The following is a 21,666-nucleotide window of genomic DNA, read 5'->3' on the forward strand; positions in this document are numbered from 1 at the left end:
AAGGGGAAGTCTCTAGCCCTTTTCGTTCCTGTAGAAACCTCAGCTTCTTCTGTCCAGTCGAAGCTTCTTTGCACCCGCAGCTGGCATTTCCTGGGCATCTGCCCATCTCCGACTTGCTTGTGACTTTTGGACTTGGTCCCCTTGTTCCACAGGTACCCTAGATTGGAAATCCACAGTTGTTGCATTGCTGGTTTGTGTCTTTCCTGCATTATTCCTCTAACACGACTCTTTTGTCCTTAGGGGAACTTTAGTGCACTTTGCACTCACTTTTCAGGGTCTTGGGGAGGGTTATTTTTCTAACTCTCACTATTTTCTAATAGTCCCAGCGACCCTCTACAAGGTCACATAGGTTTGGGGTCCATTCGTGGTTCGCATTCCACTTTTGGAGTATATGGTTTGTGTTGCCCCTATCCCTATGTTTCCCCATTGCATCCTATTGTAACTATACATTGTTTGCACTGTTTTCTAAGACTATACTGCATATTTTTGCTATTGTGTATATATATCTTGTGTATATTTCCTATCCTCTCACTGAGGGTACACTCTAAGATACTTTGGCATATTGTCATAAAAATAAAGTACCTTTATTTTTAGTATAACTGTGTATTGTGTTTTCTTATGATATTGGGCATATGACACTAAGTGGTACTGTAGTAGCTTCACACGTCTCCTAGTTCAGCCTAAGCTGCTCTGCTAAGCTACCATTATCTATCAGCCTAAGCTGCTAGACACCCTATACACTAATAAGGGATAACTGGGCCTGGTGCAAGGTGCAAGTACCCCTTGGTACTCACTACAAGCCAGTCCAGCCTCCTACAATCATACATTGCCCTTATTGAAATAAATGCAATGTGATGACACTTCTGTGATGTTGTCAGGGAACCAAAGGCATGTAATCCATTTTACCATCCACATATGATTTAGGTGTAACTATTGTTGAGCATTTTAATTTGGTTACTACTTTTAGCCGCCAGCCATTCAAAACCATACTTACAGCTTTCCAGTGCTGAAAAATAACTTATTATGAAATGATGCGACTCTGAGGCATTTTCCACATAAAAATGCAGTTACTGCGCTTGCAACATAATCCACCATCTATTGCATAGCTTGCAAATTTCACAAAACATAATATTGATTTCAGCTCAATCTGATCAAATGTTACTAATAATAGGGCTGCACATGGTGCTGTACAATGTCAGATCATTTGCAAAGGACTGGCCACCTTTCAGTTGAATTGCTGTATTCATGGGTTACCGAGTGCTAATGAGGTGACAGTTTTGTTCTAGTGAAATAATACTGCCATCACATATACTGCTCATGTCGCATAACTTGCTTGTTCTTGATGCTTAATTGACTGAACTGTGCTGCATAGTTTGGTCATCCATTACCCTGTAAGTCCCAAGATTAGCACTGCTGGTATCATCACTGTGAAAAGCCAACTTCAAAGTAGCCTTCACCCTTCAGGGGTGATTCAGAAGAGGGAAGATTCTCCTCAGAACCTAGGACAGAAAAGCGTGTCTTGGACATCTGAGTAACCATATACAGGTCTGCATGAATACATATCTCTCGATTCTTTGCTGTCTCTTCCTGAGGGGGCAGACAATAATTGAATCAAGGCAACATTTGCTCCAGGTCTGATATAGTAGATACACTAATAATTAAAATCTCTGATATGCAGACATTTGTTTTAGGTCTGGCTCTACGGAGCAGCTGTCTGCTCTACCTATTGTTATTGTTACAGGACTTTGGCTTTGCCCAGAGTAGAGTTTCTCTCTCACTACAGGCTATTTGGTGTACCATTCCACCTCCTCAGTAGTGCTTGCACCGTAATACCTGAGGGACTATCTTACATCTCAAAGGTGCATTGAACCATGATATATCACATGTTTTATTTCATAAGAACGTTGTATATGGAAAATACTATTTTAGTCAGTGCATGTTAATTTGTTTCTTGCCAATCAGCAATGGTGATCATGTAGTTGGAGAGGTCGTGACATGAATCTTCTAGCCAGTGGTTAATTTGTAAACAAAAATGTGCTGGTGCCCAAAGCTCTCCTCTGAAACACGTGGCTGCTGCATTTAAAAGTGCGAGCACAGAATACTGAGGCAGCGTAATCCTAAAGCCATCTGGGGCCTTTTTAATCCATTTACAGCCACTCCCTGCCCCTTCAGCTCACTCTTGCTGCTTTCTGCTTTCTCCCTTTGTGTTGCTTTTCTGTCTTTCTTTCCTCCATCTTTCCCATATGTGTCTTTTTCTCCCAGTAATTGCCTGATGCAGAAAAATAAGTGCAGACCCTCAAAAATAGGTGCTGGTGTCCCGCACCGGAAACCACAGGCTCAATTTTTAAGCACTGCTTCTAGCAATGGTTCTAGCCTGAATCATCATCAGCACAGTTGCACAGTTTCATGCCAAATATGAGGATGAGTTTATTCAGGTAAGAGAACGGAGTTAACAACAGCAGGGAACAGAGTTGAGGCTTAAAGGCACCTCTTTTTAGTCTAAAAAGAAAGTGATGCTAAAAAATGTAACATAAAAATAAGTGGGCTCCCACTGCTCGGTATCTATCATTCAAAACTGTCTCAGTGCACCTCCGAGCCAGGTGATGCCTCGTTCGTTTGTGCACAGGGATCAAATTGTCAACGGTGTCAAAGGCTGCTGATACATCCAACAAGCTCACGGCACGACACCACCAACATCTTGTTCAAGCCTCAGGTCATCTAGAATAGTGGTCCCTGCTGCCTCAGTGCCGCAAAGCCTGCCTGGATGGGATCATGCAAGTCTTCCATGAAGCTCTGAAGCCGTGGTACCACCGCCCTCGCCCCAAGCTTCCAAGCTGCTGAAGCTTGAACACAGGGCGGTAGCTTGACAGGCATGTCAGATCATCTGGAAGATCTTTGATGATCGTCAATAACCTGTGTCAGTGGTCCTGAGAGCCAGTTAGATTGCAAGGAGACATTCAGGGTCCCACTCAAGTGGTGAGACACTGGTGGGACAATTAACACAGGGCAGTGAATGGGGTCCAGCGGAGACCCCGTGCACCTATGCTGTTCAAACAGAGGAAGTGCAGACCTGTGGGCTTCGCCAATGATTGTTAAAGCGGGTGTGAATGTAGGTGTGGATGCTGTACTGTGTTTTGGTACAACGTCAATAAAAATCAAAATAAAACTTTAAAAGCAAGAACTGAGTGGCAGAATCAATACTTAAAAACAGTGGCCGGGTTGGAGTTTGAGTGACAGGTTGCCAGGTGTCCCACCCACTGATCCTTGGACGATGTCTCTCACCCTTCGCAGATCTTCTTGATTTTTTGCCGCAGTTGCTCCCCTTGGAAGAAAATGATGAAAACATTCTTCTTCACCTCCTCTTTCTGAAATGGCAATGAAATAAGAGATTGTTGAATAGATCCCAAAACTTGCTGTAATAAAATGTGTTCCTAGTGTGAGCTCCCCACTGTGATACATTTAGCTTGCAGGATTGAAAGACCTTATGCCAGACCCTTCCCTGTGTGACCTACAGGATGGCTCAGTGAGCTCAACGCGCACTGCTGACAAACAGGGTGCTCTGGAGGCTATGTCATCGAGCCAGGCTCACGTGGCAGCAGGTCCCAGCATCATAGAAAACAGAGCAAGGCATATATGGGGCAACCTGATAATCTTAGCCGAACTGCCTTTGTTCAAAGGGTCTGACTGCTTGTAACCTGCAACCTAATTCCTGTGCTCAATAAATGTAACATAACGGAACAAAATTGCTTATGTATTGTAATAACACCTCTTATGTAAAGCGCTTGGACACCCATGGGGTCTTGTTTGTGCTTTGTTGCTTCATGAGCGAGCACTGACCCACTGCATGCGTTGACATAAATAGATATACTTCATGCCTGCATGCTCAAGGAACTGTAGACATGTCCTTTGGTCTACATGTCTATGTCTACATGATATCCCTACAGCTGACCCATTCATCCATACAGAGGTGTACCTTGGCTTCCTATGCCAAAATATGGCTGCTGCAGAATATCCCTGGAGGCGGCCATGATTGGAAGGGGGTGCACACATACCGTCACCGGGTCCTCCAGGGCGGTCTCCAGCTCTCCGTACTTCAGGTAGATGTTTCCACGACAGACCCGCCACAACAAACGCTCAAAGGCGGCCATTCGCTCCCTTCCAATGACGCCAGCAATAAACCTGAGAAGGCAAAAATAACAACCACTTAACTTCTTAATTTAGAAAATAAATCCAAAATAAAATAAGAGAAAATTCCAGAAAGTCTGCCCTTTTGTGATCCTTTTTTCTGCCATGTATTCATGCACCCCTTCCCCCCTCCGTCCGCCCCGGAAGAGCAGTCAGTTCAGGATGCCATGATAAGCTCTCTGGCTAAAGTAGTTCCACCGAAAGAGCAATTTATTTCTGGAAACAGGACGACAATCACAGATAGCCGGTCCCCTTTCTTGAACGTAACACCAAGACTGAAAAGTCTTGCAGACTGAACTGAAGAAAAACTCTTAAAATAAGACCCCTGCCTATTTTTAAGTTTGCACTCCTTGCTCTTTCCAGAGTCACGTAGCAGCAAATAGGCTGTTCTGGCACTTACTGCGGGGCAAGGGGTGAACTCTGTGATGTCACTGTGGATGAAGGAGTGCATGATTTCCCTTCCACTGTGCCTGGGATTTTGGAGAATCAACATCTATGATCGATTCGATTCAGTGTGCGGGACAGTTCTTTGGAGCGATCTCCAGACAACTGTGTGTGAGCAAGCTTCAGAAAAATAAACTAAGTTGGTGAATAAAGATTCTCTTTTATACACTCTTAATTTTACTCATATCAGATATTTTTGTTTAAATGTTAAGGTAATGGAGTGCCATAAAAAAATAAAACAAAATGTATTATCTTCTAGGGAGACAGAGTACGGAGACATCCATAGCATGAATAATAAAGGAGAAGCATTGGCAATGCCAACAGGTCTGGCTTCACCTGCTGAATGGTAATTTGTAGCATTATACGTAAATAGCATGAGAATAGATATGGATTTATGTGGAAGCAAAGAACTGTTTAATAATATTGGTGCAGGTTAAAAGGTCAGGTGACAGTTGCACTCTCAAGCCAGACCTAAAAATCCATGTAGGTTAATGACTACCCTCCTCCCATCTGCGCTGCTGCCAGAGAAAAGCAACATAAATGATCTAGTTATCTAAGACACTTTTTAGTATTCCAGTGTCTAGTTTGCGCACCTGACCGTTCAAGCTTAGGCAGCTGGCTAAATAAATAAAATGATCACAACTGTGGAGCACAAGTACTTTTTTGTAGAATCACAGAACCTTTGTCCAATCAAAACATGTACTCCTGACTCCCAAAATATGGACGGAGCCAAAGTCCCTCTCTAGTGATGCTCACATAATTGTCTGGCGACAGCTGCACTGTGAAGCCAGACCATAAAAATGGCCTTCCAGGGCTTCTGTCTTTAATGGTTTTGATTCCCTGCAGTGATTGGGAAACACTGTGCTTGGGGCGTTAATTAAACTGTGTTCTATGTAATTTTCGCCTAAAGAAGGAATGAAACAGCGTCTGGGTTTTCTGAACAGTGATGTCGCTTGCTATTTGTGTTTTATATGACAACAAATAACTATTTGAAGCATCAAAGGATTGAAAGAACTGTTGCCATTGGGCAACTGTTTAGTGAAATGTAAATTTTGCGAGCACAGTTTTGCGAAGTTTATAAGCTTTGCACTTTATGAAGATTGCAAAAATTCATAACATTTGCAAAAGTTCGCTTGCAGAAGAATTTTCTCAAAAACGCTTTTGAGTAGAATAGCATCCTTAGATCAATATAGCGTGTGGCACTCTACCGCTGTCTTATGAGGTATGTGTTTCTCACTTAGTAAATAGTTGCAGGTTTACTCTGCTAATGACCAGTCACCCACAGGCCCTAAGTTGCTTGATAAGAACCTCTGTGCTGTTGCCACTGATCTAGCAAAGCACTGTCTTTTTTAAACACCCTTTGCACTCTTCTGTTCATTAATAACATCAGGGGTTTGGCCTGCCCTGCACGAGGGTGGGCAAGTAAAAATGCTTTCTGTAATTATTACGTGGAGCTTTACCACTGGCAGAGGGTCTGGGAGCCAATCCAGGCCAGAGACCGGACTGCTGTGGGGGCATTTGTTTCGCCAGAGGCAGAGTCCAGCTATGAGGGCTCCTCACTTCCCATCAGTGGTGGCCAGGCTGCGTTGAAAACAGCACCAGATGGTTGCAAGATCAACCTTTTACATTTCATCAAAAACTTCTGTTACTCTGGGCTGAACCTTGCCACCTGTGAGCCCATAGCCAGTGGAAGCTGGGGCACAGGTATTGAGTATTCTCAGCACTGTTTCCTATCGTCACTGCCATGACGCCGCCAGCATCACAACATCACACTGAGTCTGTGCTGCCACCTGACAGAAACCCTGCTTTAAGTAGCATTCTGGGCCATCTCGGGCAATGACTGATAAACCCTGCCTCCAGCATCATGGCACCATTAAGTATGCCATACCACCTGTCCTCGTCCTCCTCTGCGTAGCATCCTGTGTCATAAGTAACCAGCCAGAGATCCTCAATCCTCCATTAGACTATGAGAACAGCAAGGCCAGACAGGTACCCCTTCTAGATATTTCCACCTAGGAGCCTAAAACAGGCCTCATCCCTGCGACACATGGAAGTGCACTCATCCCTGCGATGCGTGGAAGTGTGCTCAGTGCTGCAACATGTATAAGTGTGCTCACCGATGCGACATGTGTAAGTACACTCATCCCTGCGACACATGGAAGGCACTCATCCCCGCGACACACGGAAGTGCACTCATACCTGCAACACGTGGAAGTGCACTCATCCCTGTAACACGTGGAAGTGCGCTCACTGCTGTGACACGTGCAAGTACACTCATCCCTGCAACATGTGGAAGTGCGCTCACCGCTGCGACATGTGGAAGTACACTCATCCCTGCAATACGTGGAAGTGCGCTCACCACTGTAACATGTGGAAGTGCACTCATCCCTGCAACACGTGAAAGTGCGCACACCACTGCAAAACGTGGAAGTGCACTCATCCCTGCGACACGTAGAAGTGCGCTCACCGCTGTGACATGTGGAAGTGCGCTCATCCCTGCGACATGTGGAAGTGTGCACACCACTGCGACACGTGGAAGTGCACTCATCCCTGCGACACGTGGAAGTGCGCTCACCCCTGCGACATGTGGCAGACTGCTCACCCCTGCGACATGTGGCAGACTGCTCACCCTTGCGACAAGTGGAAGTGTGTGCACCCCATCGACACGTGGAAGTGCACTCATCTCGGCGACACGTGGAAGTGTGCTCACCTCGGCGACACGTGGAAGTGCACTCACCCCTGCGACACGTGTAAGTGAGCTCACTCCTGTGACATGTGGAAATGTGCTCACCTTTGCAACATGTGAAAGTGTGCTCACCCCTGCGACATGTAGAAGTACACTCATCCCTGCGATATGTGGAAGTGCCCTTATCCCTGCGACATGTAAAAGTACGTCCATCCCTGCGAAACGTGAAAGTGTACTCATCCCTGCAACATATGGAAGTGTACTCATCCCTGCGACATGTGGAAGTGTACTCACTGCTGCAACATGTATAAGTGTGCTCACCGATGCGACATGTGTAAGTACACTCATCCATTCGACACGTGGAAGGCACTCATCCCCGAAACACACGGAAGTGCACTCTTACCTGCAACACGTGGAAGTGCACTCATCCCTGCAACACGTGGAGGTGCACTCACTGCTGTGACACGTACAAGTACACTCATCCCTGTAACATGTGGAAGTGCGCTCACCGCTGCAACACGTGGAAGTACACTCATCTCTGCAATACGTGGTAGTGCGCTCACCGCTGTGACATGTGGAAGTGCGCTCATCCCTGCAAAACATGAAAGTGCGCACACCACTGCAACACGTGGAAGTGCACTCATACCTGCAACACGTGGAAGTGCACTCATGCCTGCAACACGTGGAAGTGTGCTCACTGCTGCAACATGTATAAGTGTGCTCACTGAAGCAACATGTGTAAGTACACTCATCCCTGTAACACGTGGAAGGCACTCATCCCCATGACACACGGAAGTGCACTCATACCTGCAACACGTGGAAGTGCACTCATCCCTGCAATACGTGGAAGAGCGCTCACTGCTGTGACACATGCACGTACCCTCATCCCTGCAACATGTGGAAGTGCGCTCACGGCTGCGACACATGGAAGTACACTCATCCCTTCAATACGTGGAATTGCGCTCACCGCTGCGACATGTGGAAGTGCGCTCATCCCTGCAACAAGTGAAAGTGCGCACACCACTGTGACACGTGGAAGTGTACTCATCCCTATGACACGTGGAAGTGCGCTCACCCCTGCGACATCTGACAGACTGCTCACCCTTGCGACAAGTGGAAGTGTGTGCACCCCTGCAACATGTGGAAATGCGCTCATCCCTGCGACACGTGGAATTGCGCACACCACTGCGACCCGTGGAAGTGCACTCATCCCTGCGACACGTGGAAGTGCGCTCACCCCTGCGACATCTGACAGACTGCTCACCCTTGCGACACCTGGAAGTGCGCTCACCCCTGCGACACGTGGAAGTGCGCTCACTCCTGTGACATGTGGAAGTGTGCTCACCTTTGCAACACGTGGAAGTCCACTCATCCCTGCGACACGTGGAAGTGCGCTCACCCCTGCGACATCTGACAGACTGCTCACCCTTGCGACACCTGGAAGTGCGCTCACCCCTGCGACACGTATAAGTGCGCTCACTCCTGTGACATGTGGAAGTGCGCTCACCCCTGCAACATGTGGAAATGCGCTCATCCCTGCGACACGTGGAATTGCGCACACCACTGCGACACGTGGAAGTGCACTCATCCCTGCGACACGTGGAAGTGCGCTCACCCCTGCGACATCTGACAGACTGCTCACCCTTGCGACACATGGAAGTGCGCTCACCCCTGCGACACGTGTAAGTGCGCTCACTCCTGTGACATGTGGAAGTGTGCTCACCTTTGCAACACGTGGAAGTCCACTCATCCCTGCGACACATGGAAGTGTACTCATCCCTGCGACACGTGGAAGTTCACTCATCCCTGCAACATGTGGAAGTGAACTCATCTCTGCGACATGTGGAAGTGTGCTCATCCCTGCGACACGTGGAAGTATGCTCATCCCTGCGACACGTGGAAGTGTGCTCACTGCTGCAACACGTGGAAGTGGACTCATCCCTGTGACACGTGGAAGTGCACTTATCCCTATGATACATGAAAGTGTGCTCACCACTGTGGCACATGGATTGCACTCATCCCTGCGACACATGGAAGTGCACTCATCGATTGACATGTGGAAGTGCACTCATCCTGGTGACACGTGGAAGTGCACTCATCACTGCGGCATGTGGAAGTGTGCTCACAGCTGCAACAAATGGAAGTGCACTCATCCCTGCGACACGTGGAAGTGCACTCATCCCTGCAACACGTGGAAGTGAGCTCACCGCTGCAACACTTGGAAGTGCGTTCATCCCAGTGACACGTGAAAGTGCACTCATCCCAGCGACATGTGGAAGTGCACTCATCCCTGCGACATGTGGAAAAGCACTCTTCCCTGCGACACATAGAAGAGCACTCATCTCTGCGACACATGGAAGTGCACTCATCTATGTGACACGTGGAGGTGCACTCATCTCTGTGACACGTGGAAGTGCACTCACCCCTGCGACACGTGGAAGTGCACTCACCCCTGCGACACGTGGAAGTGTGCTCACCCTTGCGACACCTGGAAGTGTGCTCACCCTTGTGACACGTAGAAGTGCGCTCACCCCTGCGACACGTGGAAGTGCGCTCACCCCTGCGACACGTGGAAGTGTGCTCACCCCAGAGACATGGAAGTGTACTCATCCCTGCGACACGTGGAAGTGCACTCATTCCTGCAACATGTGGAAGTGAACTCATCTCTGCGACACGTGGAAGTGTGCTCACTGCTGCAACACGTGAAAGTGGACTCATCCCTGTGACACGTGGAAGTGCACTTATCCCTATGATACATGGAAGTGTGCTCACCACTGTGGCACATGGATTGCACTCATCCCTATGACATGTGGAAGTGCGCTCCTCCCTGCAACACATGAAAGTGCGCACACCACTGCAACACGTGGAAGTGCACTCATACCTGCAACAAGTGGAAGTGTGCTCACTGCTGCAACATGTATAAGTGTGCTCACCGATGCATACATGTGTAAGTACACTCATCCCTGCAACACGTGGAAGGCACTCATCCCCATGACACACGGAAGTGCACTCATACCTGCAACACGTGGAAGTGCACTCATCCCTGCAATACGTGGAAGAGCGCTCACTGCTGTGACACGTGCACGTACCCTCATCCCTGCAACATGTGGAAGTGCGCTCACCGCTGCGACACATTGAAGTACACTCATCCCTGCAATACGTGGAATTGCGCTCAACGCTGCGACATGTGGAAGTGCGCTCATCCCTGCAACACTTGAAAGTGCGCACACCACTGCGACACGTGGAAGTGTACTCATCCCTGCGACACGTGGAAGTGCGCTCACCGCTATGACATGTGGAAGTGCGCTCATCCTTGTGACACGTGGAATTGCGCACACCACTGCGACACGTGGAAGTGCTCTCATCCCTGCGACACGTGGAAGTGCGCTCACCCCTGCGACATGTGGCAGACTGCTCACCCTTGCGGCAAGTGGAAGTGTGTGCACCCCTGCGACACGTGGAAGTGCAGTCATCTCTGCGACACGTGGAAGTGTGCTCACCTCGGCGACACGTGGAAGTGCACTCACCCCTGCGACACATGTAAGTGAGCTCACTCCTGTGACATGTGGAAGTGTGCTCACCTTTGCAACACGTGAAAGTGTGCTCACCCCTGCGACATGTAGAAGTGCACTCATCCCTGCGATATGTGGAAGTACCCCTATCCCTGCGACATGTAAAAGTACGTTAATCCCTGCGACACATGAAAGTGCTCTCATCCCTGCAACACGTGGAAGTGCACTCATCCCTGCAACACATGGAAGTGTACTCATCCCTGCAACACGTGGAAGTGCACTTATCCCTGCAACATGTCGAAGTGAACTCATCTCTGCGACACGTGGACGTGTGCTCATCCCTGCGACACGTGGAAGTATGCTCATCCCTGCGACATGTGGAAGTGTGCTCACTGCTGCAACACGTGGAAGTGGACTCATCCCTGTGACACGTGGAAGTGCACTTATCCCTATGATACATGGAAGTGTGCTCACCACTGTGGCACATGGATTGCACTCATCCCTGCGACACGTGGAAGTGCACTCATCCCTTGACATGTGGAAGTGCACTCATCCCTGTGACACGTGGAAGTGCACTCATCACTGCGGCATGTGGAAGTGTGCTCACGGCTGCAACACATGGAAGTGCACTCATCTCTGCGACACGTGGAAGTGCACTCATCCCTGCAACACGTGGAAGTGAGCTCACCGCTGCAACACTTGGAAGTGCGTTCATCCCAGCGACACGTGAAAGTGCATTCATCCCAGCGACACGTGGAAGTGCACTCATCACTGCGACATGTGGAAATGCACTCATCCCTGCGACACATAGAAGAGCACTCATCTCTGCGACACATGGAAGTGCACTCATCTCTGTGACACGTGGGAGTGCGCTCACCCCTGCGACACGTGGAAGTGTTCTCACCCTTGCGACACCTGGAAGTGTGCTCACCCTTGTGACACGTGGAAGTGCGCTCACCCCTGCGACACATGGAAGTGCGCTCACCCCTGCGACACGTGGAAGTGTGCTCACCCCAGAGACATGGAAGTGTACTCATCCCTGCGACACGTGGAAGTCGACTCATCCCTGCAACATGTGGAAGTGAACTCATCTCTGCGACACGTGGAAGTGTGCTCATCCCTGCGACACGTGGAAGTATGCTCATCCCTGCGACATGTGGAAGTGTGCTCACTGCTGCAACACGTGGAAGTGGACTCATCCCTGTGACACGTGGAAGTACACTTATCCCTATGATACATGGAAGTGTGCTCACCACTGTGGCACATGGATTGCACTCATCCCAGCGACACGTGGAAGTGCACTCATCACTGCGACATGTGGAAATGCACTCATCCCTGCGACACATAGAAGATCACTCATCTCTGCGACACATGGAAGTGCACTCATCTCTGTGACACGTGGAGGTGCACTCATCTCTGAGACACGTGGGAGTGCGCTCACCCCTGTGACACGTGGAAGTGTTCTCACCCTTGCGACACCTGGAAGTGTGCTCACCCTTGTGACACGTGGAAGTGCGCTCACCCCTGCGACACGTGGAAGTGTGCTCACCCCAGAGACATGGAAGTGTACTCATCCCTGCGATACGTGGAAGTGCACTCATCCCTGCAACATGTGGAAGTGAACTCATCTCTGCGACACGTGGAAGTGTGCTCATCCCTGCGACATGTGGAAGTATGCTCATCCCTGCAACACGTGGAAGTGTGCTCACTGCTGCAACACGTGAAAGTGGACTCATCCCTGTGACACGTGGAAGTGCACTTATCCCTATGATACATGGAAGTGTGCTCACCACTGTGGCACATGGATTGCACTCATCCCTGTGACATGTGGAAGTGCGCTCCTCCCTGCAACACATGAAAGTGCGCACACCACTGCAACACGTGGAAGTGCACTCATACCTGCAACAAGTGGAAGTGTGCTCACTGCTGCAACATGTATAAGTGTGCTCACCGATGCAACATGTGTAAGTACACTCATCCCTGCAACACGTGGAAGGCACTCATCCCCATGACACACGGAAGTGCACTCATACCTGCAACACGTGGAAGTGCACTCATCCCTGCAATACGTGGAAGAGCGCTCACTGCTGTGACACGTGCACGTACCCTCATCCCTGCAACATGTGGAAGTGCGCTCACCGCTGCGACACATTGAAGTACACTCATCCCTGCAATACGTGGAATTGCGCTCAACGCTGCGACATGTGGAAGTGCGCTCATCCCTGCAACACTTGAAAGTGCGCACACCACTGCGACACGTGGAAGTGTACTCATCCCTGCGACACGTGGAAGTGCGCTCACCGCTATGACATGTGGAAGTGCGCTCATCCCTGTGACACGTGGAATTGCGCACACCACTGCGACACGTGGAAGTGCTCTCATCCCTGCGACACGTGGAAGTGCGCTCACCCCTGCGACATGTGGCAGACTGCTCACCCTTGCGGCAAGTGGAAGTGTGTGCACCCCTGCGACACGTGGAAGTGCAGTCATCTCTACGACACGTGGAAGTGTGCTCACCTCGGCGACACGTGGAAGTGCACTCACCCCTGCGACACATGTAAGTGAGCTCACTCCTGTGACATGTGGAAGTGTGCTCATCTTTGCAACACGTGAAAGTGTGCTCACCCCTGCGACATGTAGAAGTGCACTCATCCCTGCGATATGTGGAAGTGCCCTTATCCCTGCGACATGTAAAAGTACGTTAATCCCTGCGACACATGAAAGTGCTCTCATCCCTGCAACACGTGGAAGTGCACTCATCCCTGCAACACATGGAAGTGTACTCATCCCTGCAACACGTGGAAGTGCACTTATCCCTGCAACATGTCGAAGTGAACTCATCTCTGCGACACGTGGACGTGTGCTCATCCCTGCGACACGTGGAAGTATGCTCATCCCTGCGACATGTGGAAGTGTGCTCACTGCTGCAACACGTGGAAGTGGACTCATCCCTGTGACACGTGGAAGTGCACTTATCCCTATGATACATGGAAGTGTGCTCACCACTGTGGCACATGGATTGCACTCATCCCTGCGACACGTGGAAGTGCACTCATCCCTTGACATGTGGAAGTGCACTCATCCCTGTGACACGTGGAAGTGCACTCATCACTGCGACATGTGGAAATGCACTCATCCCTGCGACACATAGAAGATCACTCATCTCTGCGACACATGGAAGTGCACTCATCTCTGTGACACGTGGAGGTGCACTCATCTCTGTGACACGTGGGAGTGCGCTCACCCCTGTGACACGTGGAAGTGTTCTCACCCTTGCGACACCTGGAAGTGTGCTCACCCTTGTGACACGTGGAAGTGCGCTCACCCCTGCGACACGTGGAAGTGTGCTCACCCCAGAGACATGGAAGTGTACTCATCCCTGCGATACGTGGAAGTGCACTCATCCCTGCAACATGTGGAAGTGAACTCATCTCTGCGACACGTGGAAGTGTGCTCATCCCTGCGACACGTGGAAGTATGCTCATCCCAGCGACACGTGGAAGTGCACTCATCACTGCGACACGTGGAAGTGCACTCATCCCTGCAACACGTGGAAGTGAGCTCACCGCTGCAACACTTGGAAGTGCGTTCATCCCAGCGACACGTGAAAGTGCACTCATCCCAGCGACACGTGGAAGTGCACTCATCACTGCGACATGTGGAAATGCACTCATCCCTGCGACACATAGAAGATCACTCATCTCTGCGACACATGGAAGTGCACTCATCTCTGTGACACGTGGAGGTGCACTCATCTCTGTGACACGTGGGAGTGCGCTCACCCCTGTGACACGTGGAAGTGTTCTCACCCTTGCGACACCTGGAAGTGTGCTCACCCTTGTGACACGTGGAAGTGCGCTCACCCCTGCGACACGTGGAAGTGTGCTCACCCCAGAGACATGGAAGTGTACTCATCCCTGCGATACGTGGAAGTGCACTCATCCCTGCAACATGTGGAAGTGAACTCATCTCTGCGACACGTGGAAGTGTGCTCATCCCTGCGACACGTGGAAGTATGCTCATCCCAGCGACACGTGGAAGTGCACTCATCACTGCGACATGTGGAAATGCACTCATCCCTGCGACACATAGAAGATCACTCATCTCTGCGACACATGGAAGTGCACTCATCTCTGTGACACGTGGAGGTGCACTCATCTCTGAGACACGTGGGAGTGCGCTCACCCCTGTGACACGTGGAAGTGTTCTCACCCTTGCGACACCTGGAAGTGTGCTCACCCTTGTGACACGTGGAAGTGCGCTCACCCCTGCGACACGTGGAAGTGTGCTCACCCCAGAGACATGGAAGTGTACTCATCCCTGCGATACGTGGAAGTGCACTCATCCCTGCAACATGTGGAAGTGAACTCATCTCTGCGACACGTGGAAGTGTGCTCATCCCTGCGACATGTGAAAGTATGCTCATCCCTGCGACACGTGGAAGTGTGCTCACTGCTGCAACACGTGAAAGTGGACTCATCCCTGTGACACGTGGAAGTGCACTTATCCCTATGATACATGGAAGTGTGCTCACCACTGTGGCACATGGATTGCACTCATCCCTGTGACATGTGGAAGTGCGCTCCTCCCTGCAACACATGAAAGTGCGCACACCACTGCAACACATGGAAGTGCACTCATACCTGCAACAAATGGAAGTGTGCTCACTGCTGCAACATGTATAAGTGTGCTCACCGATGCAACATGTGTAAGTACACTCATCCCTGCAACACGTGGAAGGCACTCATCCCCATGACACACGGAAGTGCACTCATACCTGCAACACGTGGAAGTGCACTCATCCCTGCAATACGTGGAAGAGCGCTCACTGCTGTGACACGTGCACGTACCCTCATCCCTGCAACATGTGGAAGTGCGCTCACCGCTGCGACACATTGAAGTACACTCATCCCTGCAATACGTGGAATTGCGCTCAACGCTGCGACATGTGGAAGTGCGCTCATCCCTGCAACACTTGAAAGTGCGCACACCACTGCGACACGTGGAAGTGTACTCATCCCTGCGACACGTGGAAGTGCGCTCACCGCTATGACATGTGGAAGTGCGCTCATCCCTGTGACAAGTGGAATTGCGCACACCACTGCGACACGTGGAAGTGCTCTCATCCCTGCGACACGTGGAAGTGCGCTCACCCCTGCGACATGTGGCAGACTGCTCACCCTTGCGGCAAGTGGAAGTGTATGCACCCCTGCGACACGTGGAAGTGCAGTCATCTCTACGACACGTGGAAGTGTGCTCACCTCGGCGACACGTGGAAGTGCACTCACCCCTGCGACACATGTAAGTGAGCTCACTCCTGTGACATGTGGAAGTGTGCTCACCTTTGCAACACGTGAAAGTGTGCTCACCCCTGCGACATGTAGAAGTGCACTCATCCCTGCGATATGTGGAAGTGCCCTTATCCCTGCGACATGTAAAAGTACGTTAATCCCTGCGACACATGAAAGTGCTCTCATCCCTGCAACACGTGGAAGTGCACTCATCCCTGCAACACATGGAAGTGTATTCATCCCTGCAACACGTGGAAGTGCACTTATCCCTGCAACATGTCGAAGTGAACTCATCTCTGCGACACGTGGACGTGTGCTCATCCCTGCGACACGTGGAAGTATGCTCATCCCTGCGACATGTGGAAGTGTGCTCACTGCTGCAACACGTGGAAGTGGACTCATCCCTGTGACACGTGGAAGTGCACTTATCCCTATGATACATGGAAGTGTGCTCACCACTGTGGCACATGGATTGCACTCATCCCTGCGACACGTGGAAGTGCACTCATCCCTTGACATGTGGAAGTGCACTCATCCCTGTGACACGTGGAAGTGCACTCATCACTGCGGCATGTGGAAGTATGCTCACGGCTGCAACACATGGAAGTGCACTCATCTCTGCGACACGTGGAAGTGCACTCATCCCTGCAACACGTGGAAGTGAGCTCACCGCTGCAACACTTGGAAGTGCGTTCATCCCAGCGACACGTGAAAGTGCACTCATCCCAGCGACACGTGGAAGTGCACTCATCACTGCGACATGTGGAAATGCACTCATCCCTGCGACACATAGAAGATCACTCATCTCTGCGACACATGGAAGTGCACTCATCTCTGTGACACGTGGAGGTGCACTCATCTCTGTGACACGTGGGAGTGCGCTCACCCCTGTGACACGTGGAAGTGTTCTCACCCTTGCAACACCTGGAAGTGTGCTCACCCTTGTGACACGTGGAAGTGCGCTCACCCCTGCGACACGTGGAAGTGTGCTCACCCCAGAGACATGGAAGTGTACTCATCCCTGCGATACGTGGAAGTGCACTCATCCCTGCAACATGTGGAAGTGAACTCATCTCTGCGACACGTGGAAGTGTGCTCATCCCTGCGACACGTGGAAGTATGCTCATCCCTGCGACACGTGGAAGTGTGCTCACTGCTGCAACACGTGAAAGTGGACTCATCCCTGTGACACGTGGAAGTGCACTTATCCCTATGATACATGGAAGTGTGCTCACCACTGTGGCACATGGATTGCACTCATCCCTGTGACATGTGGAAGTGCGCTCCTCCCTGCAACACATGAAAGTGCGCACACCACTGCAACACGTGGAAGTGCACTCATACCTGCAACAAGTGGAAGTGTGCTCACTGCTGCAACATGTATAAGTGTGCTCACCGATGCAACATGTGTAAGTACACTCATCCCTGCAACACGTGGAAGGCACTCATCCCCATGACACACGGAAGTGCACTCATACCTGCAACACGTGGAAGTGCACTCATCCCTGCAATACGTGGAAGAGCGCTCACTGCTGTGACACATGCACGTACCCTCATCCCTGCAACATGTGGAAGTGCGCTCACCGCTGCGACACATTGAAGTACACTCATCCCTGCAATACGTGGAATTGCGCTCAACGCTGCGACATGTGGAAGTGCGCTCATCCCTGCAACACTTGAAAGTGCGCACACCACTGCGACACGTGGAAGTGTACTCATCCCTGCGACACGTGGAAGTGCGCTCACCGCTATGACATGTGGAAGTGCGCTCATCCCTGTGACACGTGGAATTGCGCACACCACTGCGATACGTGAAAGTGCTCTCATCCCTGCGACACGTGGAAGTGCGCTCACCCCTGCGACATGTGGCAGACTGCTCACCCTTGCGGCAAGTGGAAGTGTGTGCACCCCTGCGACACGTGGAAGTGCAGTCATCTCTGCGACACGTGGAAGTGTGCTCACCTCGGTGACACGTGGAAGTGCACTCACCCCTGCGACACATGTAAGTGAGCTCACTCCTGTGACATGTGGAAGTGTGCTCACCTTTGCAACATGTGAAAGTGTGCTCACCACTGCGACATGTAGAAGTGCACTCATCCCTGCGATATGTGGAAGTGCCCTTATCCCTGCGACATGTAAAAGTACGTTAATCCCTGCGACACATGAAAGCGCTCTCATCCCTGCAACACGTGGAAGTGCACTCATCCCTGCAACACATGGAAGTGTACTCATCCCTGCAACACGTGGAAGTGCACTTATCCCTGCAACATGTCGAAGTGAACTCATCTCTGCGACACGTGGACGTGTGCTCATCCCTGCGACACGTGGAAGTATGCTCATCCCTGCGACATGTGGAAGTGTGCTCACTGCTGCAACACGTGGAAGTGGACTCATCCCTGTGACACGTGGAAGTGCACTTATCCCTATGATACATGGAAGTGTGCTCACCACTGTGGCACATGGATTGCACTCATCCCTGCGACACGTGGAAGTGCACTCATCCCTTGACATGTGGAAGTGCACTCATCCCTGTGACACGTGGAAGTGCACTCATCACTGCGGCATGTGGAAGTGTGCTCACGGCTGCAACACATGGAAGTGCACTCATCTCTGCGACACGTGGAAGTGCACTCATCCCTGCAACACATGGAAGTGAGCTCACCGCTGCAACACTTGGAAGTGCGTTCATCCCAGCGACACGTGAAAGTGCACTCATCCCAGCGACACGTGGAAGTGCACTCATCACTGCGACATGTGGAAATGCACTCATCCCTGCGACACATAGAAGAGCACTCATCTCTGCGACACATGGAAGTGCACTCATCTCTGTGACACGTGGAGGTGCACTCATCTCTGTGACACGTGGGAGTGCGCTCACCCCTGCGACACATGGAAGTGTTCTCACCCTTGCGACACCTGGAAGTGTGCTCACCCTTGTGACACGTGGAAGTGCGCTCAGCGCTCACCCCTGCGACACATGGAAGTGCGCTCACCCCTGCGACACGTGGAAGTGTGCTCACCCCAGAGACATGGAAGTGTACTCATCCCTGCGACACGTGGAAGTGCACTCATCCCTGCAACATGTGGAAGTGAACTCATCTCTGCGACACGTGGAAGTGTGCTCATCCCTGCGACACGTGGAAGTATGCTCATCCCTGCGACACGTGGAAGTGTGCTCACTGCTGCAACACGTGGAAGTGGACTCATCCCTGTGACACGTGGAAGTACACTTATCCCTATGATACATGGAAGTGTGCTCACCACTGCGGCACATGGATTGCACTCATCCCTGTGACATGTGGAAGTGCGCTCCTCCCTGCAACACATGAAAGTGCGCACACCACTGCAACACGTGGAAGTGCACTCATACATGCAACAAGTGGAAGTGTGCTCACTGCTGCAACATGTATAAGTGTGCTCACCGATGCAACATGTGTAAATACACTCATCCCTGCAACACGTGGAAGGCACTCATCCCCATGACACACGGAAGTGCACTCATACCTGCAACACGTGGAAGTGCACTCATCCCTGCAATACGTGGAAGAGCGCTCACTGCTGTGACACGTGCACGTACCCTCATCCCTGCAACATGTGGAAGTGCGCTCACCGCTGCGACACATGGAAGTACACTCATCCCTGCAATACGTGGTATTGCGCTCACCGCTGCGACATGTGGAAGTGCGCTCATCCCTGCAACACTTGAAAGTGTGCACACCACTGCGACACGTGGAAGTGTACTCATCCCTGCGACACGTGGAAATGCACTCACCGCTATGACATGTGGAAGTGCGCTCATCCCTGCGACACGTGGAATTGCGCACACCACTGCGACATGTGGAAGTGCACTCATCCCTGCGACACGTGGAAGTGTGCTCACCCCTGCGACATGTGGCAGACTGCTCACCCTTGCGGCAAGTGGAAGTGTGTGCACCCCTGCGACACGTGGAAGTGCACTCATCTCTGTGACACGTGGAAGTGTGCTCACCTCAGCGACACGTGGAAGTGCACTCACCCCTGCGACACGTGTAAGTGCGCTCACTCCTGTGACATGTGGAAGTGTGCTCACCTTTGCAACACGTGAAAGTGTGCTCACCCCTGCGACATGTAGAAGTGCACTCATCCCTGCGATATGTGGAAGTGCCCTTATCCCTGCGACATGTAAAAGTACGTTCATCTCTGCGACACATGAAAGTGCTCTCATCCCTGCAACACATGGAAGTGCACTCATCCCTGCGACACATGGAAGTGTACTCATCCCTGCGACACGTGGAAGTGCACTCATCCCTGCAACATGTGGAAGTGAACTCATCTCTGCGACACGTGGAAGTGTGCTCATCCCTGCGACACGTGGAAGTATACTCATCCCTGTGACACGTGAAAGTGTGCTCACTGCTGCAACACGTGGAAGTGGACTCATCCCTGTGACACGTGGAAGTGCACTTATCCCTATTATACATGGAAGTGTGCTCACCACTGTGACACATGGATTGCACTCATCCCTGCGACACGTGGAAGTGCACTCGTCCCTTGACATGTGGAAGTGCACTCATCCCTGTGACACGTGGAAGTGCACTCATCACTGCAGCATGTGGAAGTGTGCTCACGGCTGCAACACATGGAAGTGCACTCATCCCTGCAACACGTGGAAGTGAGCTCACCGCTGCAACACTTGGAAGTGCGTTCATCCCAGCAACACGTGAAAGTGCACTCATCCCAGCGACACGTGGAAGTGCACTCATCCCTGCGACATGTGGAAATGCACTCATCCCTGAGAAACATGGAAGTGCACTCATCTCTGTGACACGTGGAGGTGCACTCATCTCTGTGACACGTGGAAGTGCGCTCACCCCTGCGTCACGTGGAAGTGTGCTCACCCTTGCGACACCTGGAAGTGTGCTCACCCTTGTGACACATGGAAGTGCGCTCACCCCTGCGACACGTGGAAGTGCGCTCACCCCTGCGACACGTGGAAGTGCGCTCACCCCTGCGACACGTGGAAGTGTGCTCACCCCAGAGACATGGAAGTGTACTCATCCCTGCGACACGTGGAAGTGCACTCATCCCTGCATCATGTAGAAGTGAACTCATCTCTGCGACACGTGGAAGTGTGCTCATCCCTGCGACAGGTTAAAGTGTGCTCACCCTTGCGACACCTGGAAGTGTGCTCACCCCTGCGACACGCGGAAGTGTGCTCACCCCAGAGACATGGAAGTGTACTCATCCCTGCGACACGTGGAAATGCACTCATCCCTGCAACATGTGGAAGTGAACTCATCTCTGCGACACGTGGAAGTGTGCTCATCCCTGCGACACGTGGAAGTGTGCTCATCCCTGCGACACGTGGAAGTGTGCTCACTGCTGCAACACGTGGAAGTGGACTCATCCCTGTGACACGTGGAAGTGCACTTATCCCTATGATACATGGAAGTGTGCTCACCACAGTGGCACATGGATTTCACTCACCCCTGCGACACGTGGAAGTGCACTCATCCCTTGACATGTGGAGGTGCACTCATCCCTGTGACACGTGGAAGTGCACTCATCA

The 21,666-nt window shown here is 51.3% G+C and overlaps 1 protein-coding gene across 1 annotated transcript in view; it reads right to left on the reverse strand.

Moving 5' to 3' along the window:
- LOC138287520 (V-type proton ATPase 116 kDa subunit a 4-like) overlaps positions 1-21,666 on the reverse strand; it is a 237,330-nt gene that overhangs the window by 171,766 nt on the left and 43,898 nt on the right. Inside the window, exons 7-8 of the mRNA XM_069227986.1 lie at positions 4,053-4,179; positions 3,283-3,365 (exon numbers count right to left, since the gene is read on the reverse strand). Of these exons, the coding sequence (XP_069084087.1) occupies positions 3,283-3,365; positions 4,053-4,179 (210 nt within the window). The remainder of the gene's footprint in view (positions 1-3,282; positions 3,366-4,052; positions 4,180-21,666) is intronic.

This window comes from Pleurodeles waltl, chromosome 4_1 (assembly GCF_031143425.1).
Source record: "Pleurodeles waltl isolate 20211129_DDA chromosome 4_1, aPleWal1.hap1.20221129, whole genome shotgun sequence".
NCBI lineage: Eukaryota > Metazoa > Chordata > Amphibia > Caudata > Salamandridae > Pleurodeles > Pleurodeles waltl.